The 6,000-nt window shown below is 40.9% G+C and overlaps 1 protein-coding gene across 1 annotated transcript in view; it reads left to right on the top strand.

Annotated features, from left to right (window-relative positions):
* The first annotated feature begins 296 nt into the window (after positions 1 to 296).
* The window catches only part of LOC134910183 (alcohol dehydrogenase 1-like), a 209,285-nt gene continuing 203,581 nt past the window's right edge, over positions 297 to 6,000 (top strand). The window contains exon 1 of the mRNA XM_063917926.1: positions 297 to 361. Within this exon, the coding sequence (XP_063773996.1) occupies positions 344 to 361 (18 nt within the window). The 5' untranslated portion in view covers positions 297 to 343. The remainder of the gene's footprint in view (positions 362 to 6,000) is intronic.

Genomic DNA, 6,000 nt, shown 5'->3' with positions numbered 1-6,000 from the left:
GAATTAAAGGGTTTGGAGCAGTTTTTCATGATAACTGCTCCTAAAGTCCTTTAAAACATTTGAGTGAAACTAATATAATATGAAAAGGGTGTGTAAAAATAATGTTAATAAATATTGCCTTTTGAGTGCTGCTGGAGAAAAGCACTATATGCTTTAAATAACATTCTTCTTCTTCATCTTCTTCTTCTTCTTCTTCTTCTTCTTCTTCTTCTAGGACTTGCACAAATCAGTCCAAGTACTGTATGTCAATCATTTACAGATGCTGGGAGTGGCCAAACTGTTTGATAAGATTTTTTAGTTGTATGTACAAATTGCAGCAATACTGCTGACTGACTGAATCGATATGGACACTACTGGAAAAGTAAGAAATGCATTGATTTCATTAAAAATTAATTGTGGACATTTAGAAGGTAGTATTAGTAAATAAAAAAAAAAATGTTTTCTAGAGAAGTGACTGTGAGGGAAACATCATCAGGATAAATGCTGATAGATCAGTGGGAATTAGAAGCTGATGGTGACTGTGTTCAGCGTAAACTTATATTTTGGAGGTGATTAAGCATACCTCCCAACTGTCCTGATTTTCGCGGGGGTCTCGTTTTTTTGGGACTGTCCTACCCGCGTGCCGCAGCGCTCTTTGCATTGTAACATGGTTTGTATTGGTGCATACACACTGGCCGATATATCGGACACTTTATGCTTAGCAAGCCTTTGTCATTATCTATATATATTATCTATATATTGCTGACAATTTTACAAAATGCTTTAGAATCATATGAATTTTTAGTTCCGATGGTTTCTGAGTAACAATAACATGATGAAGTTTTCCTTTGTGCACTAGTAATATAATGTATCCAAGATACAGTATGTTGTATATGTCAGTAAATGTTGTCCCATACAACATTTTTTTGTTGTTTATGTCAGTAAATGTTGTTGTATATGTCAGTAAATGTTGTCCCATACAGTATATTAATGGTCAGGCTGTGATAGTAGATCAGATTAAATATAAATATAAGATTAATTCATATAATAATGGCTATGTAGATCTTCTACATACTGTATACTACAAAGGGCATAATTAAAAAAGCATGGTTTGGCTAAGATATGAATCTGTACTTTGCATTACAGTATTTTAGCATTAGAATTAGAGATGAGCGGGTTTGGGTTTTACTCAGTTTTACTCCAGTTTTACTCCTGATTTCATCGGTTCTCAAAACGGCATCTTATTGGCTATCCAAAACACGAGACATCTGTGAGCCAATAAGATGCCGTATTGAGAACCGAGTAAATCTGAGTAAAACCGAACCCGCTCATCTCTAGTTTGAATAAAGATTTTATGCATAGAGTACCAGCTTCCTAACTGCCATGTTACAGTCTGTGTTTGATAAATTACAGCTAGGAGCTGATTGGTTGGTAATTTATACAGTATCTCTCCACATTAACACTCTCTTAGGCTCAGTACATCTCAACACAGTGTGTGCAAAGAGCTACTGTACTTGAACTATACAAAAAACTACTTCTTAATAACCCAAATACGAATTCTCACTCTCAGAAAACAATTTTAGGAATAAATATGGCACAAGCAAAAGGTCAACATAAGGTACAAAAACACAAAGTAAATAATACTAATTACATAAAATATTATGTGGGAAAAATAAATTACAAAAACATTAGACAAACTAAAGTATTGGTAACCCGGAACAAATCACAGCAATACAAAAATACACAGTATATAAGGGGTGTGGTTCATCAAATCGACAGTATCTAGGTCGACAATGTTTAGGTCGACCACTATAGGTCGACAGTCACTAGGTCGACAGGGATGGAAGGTCGACAGGGTTTTTAGGTCGACATGTGCTAGGCCGACAGGTCAAAAGGTCGACATGATTTTTTATTTTTTTTGGTGTTGTTTTCTTCGTAGAGTGACTGGGAACCCCAATTAGTCACCATGCTTCGGGCATGGTGCCTCGCTTCGCTCGGCACAGATTACCATTCAAATCGTAGTCCACGTGGATCGTCAAGTATGAAAAAGTTCAAAAAAAGAAAAAAAAATGTGAAAAACTCATGTCGACCTTTTGACCTGTCGACCTAGCACATGTCGACCTAGAAACCATGTCGACCTAGTGACTGTCGACCTATAGTGGTCGATCTAAACATTGTCGACCTAGACAGTGTCGATCTTCAGATCGGATCCCGTATATAAGGGCTAAAATTTGAGATGAACAAAATGTATAAACGTTTCACAAAAAAAGTCATCTTATTCCACATCAAAGTCCCATGTCCATATCGGAGCTGCTATCTAAAAGATAGCAGGCTGATATGTGCTGGCAATGTATGAAAGGTCAGCATCGCTCACCGTTCCGACATCTGCAGCTGTCGATTTCGACAGCTGCAGGTGGCGATACCCATTCACCACAGCAGAGACAGAGCTGTCCCTGGCTGTGGCAGGTGCAGGCTCCGGAGTGCGCAGGGGATCTCATGTGAGTAGCAAGATCCCGCACAGGCATACTAGAGCTTGCCAGGATAGGGAGACATAGCTCTTCAGAACTGAGCTCCCCCGCTTTGGCAGACACGATATTAGTACTGTACATCTTGTTGATGTCCCTTCCTGCTTTGCCTCGGTAATGAGGCAAAGCAGGAAGTGTTATAGCTTCACGATCAGTGCCACTATAATACATTTACCCCACAATTCCTTATGGTGGTCCCTGGTGAGTTCCTGAACTGCAGTATACTCTGGCTGTACCATCATACTGAGTAGTTTCGAACACACTCACTCAATAGGATCCATCATGTCACATCGGGCTTCTGACATGCACCTCTACAAAGTGATGTTTCCACCTTTACTCATCTGTGTCTAAAAAAAAGGAAATACATTTAAAAAAATCTAATAAAGTGATGGAAAAGGTTTTAGAGAGTACAATACCTTTCCATTACACTACAACCACTAGGCCAGAGGTTCTCAAACTGTTTTGCATCACGGCGCCCTAGAGTATCAGAATTTTTTTAATGGCACCCCTAGCCCAAAGGTTTCTTACTGAGAAATTTAGAATGAAATATTAAAATAAGTAAATTGTGTTTATACAGATGCTAGTCATGGCTCCGTCTGTGACTACGCGCCTATCGCCGAGAGCGTCCCCGGCCGCCTGAGCACACACGCCAGCGCCAGAGACGTGCCCCATTCACTTGAATGGAGAGAGTCTCCATCCGCGCGCCCGGACAGAGACGCTCTGAATGGGAGCATCTCTCTGTGCACTCCCGGCGTGACTAGGTGGAAGGATCGCCTAGTCATGCCGGGAGTGCTCGTTTGCGATGGAGCTGCCTCAGATGAGCGCGGCTCCATCTGTATGTCATATAGAGATGTACGGTGGATACTTTTCGGGTTTTGTGTTTTGGTTTTGGATCTGGATCTCCGATCATGTTTTGGATCTGGATTGGTTTTGCCAAAACCATCCTTTCAGGTTTTGGTTTTGTATCTGGATTTTTTTTTACATAAAACCAGCTAAAATCACAGAATTTGGGGGAATTTTTGATCCTACGGTATTATATAACCTCAATAACATTAATATCCACTCATTTGATTTCCAGTCTATTCTAAACACCTCACACCTCACAAATGTGTAAGCAGTTGGGCAATACCATGTGCACTGCAGGATGGGGGGGGGGCAGATATAACATGTGCAGAGAGAGTTAGATTTGGGTGGGGTGTGTTTAAACTGAAATCTAAATTGCAGTGTAAAAATAAAGCAGCCAGTATTTGTCCTGCACAGAAACAAAATAACCCACCCAGATCTAACTCTCTCTGCAAATGTTATATCTGCCCCACATGCAGTGCACATGTGGTTTTGCCCTACTGCTTATTTTGTGAAAATCTCATGGGTTTCTTTTTTTCCATTTTTTTTATTGCATTTTTATATACATATTTTGTGGAAGATGCCTTATTTTCATTTTTCACAGCTCCCAGTTACACACAAGTGAGCATACCTGTGTGTCTCAGTTACACGCATGTGAGCATACCTGTGTGTCTCAGTTACATGCATGTGAGCATACCTGTGTGTCTCAGTTACACGCATGTGAGCATACCTGTGTATATTATCTTTTTTATTCATATTTTATTTTTAAATAAAGCAGCCTCTTAGATGTTTTAGAAGCCCCTCCTGAGCTCCCACAGCAGCCCCCGGATGGGGCAAGTTGAGTTCTGGTGGGTTTGGTAAAGTACTAAGCAGGACTGTGCAGTGAATTTTTTGTTATTGAGCTCCTGCCCTAGTGGAGCTTACCACTCTACAGTCAAAAATAATTTCATACTATAAGTAGGACTGTGGGAGGAAGCAATGCTAATCTCTGTGCCCACAGCATGCCTCAGCTTGGCAAGCCAGGCATCATTCTGGCTGTAAGCCACCATGAGATTCCATACTTGGGGTAAATTTACTAAGGTGGGAGATTTTTAGAACTGGTGATGTTGCCCATGGCAACCAATCAGATTCTACTTACCATTTATCTAGCTGCTTCTAGCAGATAATAGATATAATCTGATTGGTTGCTATGGGCAACATCACCAGTTCTAAAAATCTCCCACCTTAGTAAATTTACCCCCTGGACCTTATTCAGTAACTGTTTGTGCCTCACAGGAGCTCATGGCCCATCTAGTGCTGCAGTACAATGAAAAGCTGATGCAATGCAAGATCACTGAAACTCTGTTCTTCTAACACCGCAAGGTCTTGCGATAACCTTACGCAGCCCGTAGGAAAAGAACCCTGTACAACAAATGCACATCTTGCAAATAAATTATTCCAAAATGTGAAACATAAATAATAAATCAAAATTAAGGTTAACTAATTGGAACCATTCATTTGAGTGAGTCCCTAACATGAAGACCCTCTCTCTAATGCTCTGGCAGAAAATCTCTCTTTTACCTCTCTGGCAGTTGCGCTGGATTATGATTTTGTCTCTTTTGAGTCTGACTGACTTTGGCCACAAATGTGGTCTTATTGGAAAACACTTTGTCAAAATTGCAATTTCCATTTATACCTTTGAGGCTATATGTTTTCACAAATCTGTTTGTGATGTTGAAGCTTGTTTCATATTCTGCTCTAGGCTTTAATTTAAACCTAGGATCAAATACAGCTGCACCCCTGGAATTATACGGCAGCACCCCTGGATTTATACAGCATAGGCAGCACCTCTGGAGAATTACACAGCACAGCAGAAAGGCAACAGCACCCCTGGACTTAAACGGCAGTGAGGCAGCACCCCTGGACTGACAGGGCAGAGAGAAAGCACCCCATATAGGGCAGCACCCCTGGAATGATGTGGCAAAGAAAGAGGTGCAAGATGAAATTATCCTTGGGCCCTCCCACCCTCCTTTATGTTGTATAAACAGGACATGCACACTTTAACAAACCAATCATTTCAGCGACAGGGTCTGCCACATGACTGTGACTGAAGTGATTGGTTTGTTTGTGCCCCCACCAAAAAGAAGCAATTAATCTCTCCTTGCACAAACTGGCTCTACAGAAGCAAAATGTTGCCCCCATCCTCAGATCCCCCCTCTTCAGTCTTTACATCCTCATCCTCACAGAGAAATAATATTCAAACAAACCACATCAGTTAGGTGTAACTGGACTGCTTACGCTATTACCCAAAGTTTCTGAACTTGACAATGACTTATGATGAATGCGCTGCAGGTGACATATAAGGGAGGATTTTCCTAGGTGGTTAACATCCTTACCCCTACTTATTACAGATTGACAAAGGCAACAGATGGCTTGACACCTGTTGTCCAGATTTGTGGAGAAATAATTCAACACAAAAGAGGTGTTTTTTTTTGGTATTTTGCCCAGGCATAACAATGGGCATTTTCATCCCATGGGCAACAAATGTCTCCACTGGTGCCTTATTCAAACAAACCACATCACCATCAGAATCCTCATTGTCAACTTCCTCCTCAGCGCCTGCAACACCAATATCCTCCTCATCCTGGTGTACTTCTACAGTGACATCCTCAAT

Source organism: Pseudophryne corroboree, chromosome 1 (assembly GCF_028390025.1).
Source record: "Pseudophryne corroboree isolate aPseCor3 chromosome 1, aPseCor3.hap2, whole genome shotgun sequence".
Lineage (NCBI taxonomy): Eukaryota > Metazoa > Chordata > Amphibia > Anura > Myobatrachidae > Pseudophryne > Pseudophryne corroboree.
This window is presented reverse-complemented; position numbering and strand designations above follow the sequence as displayed.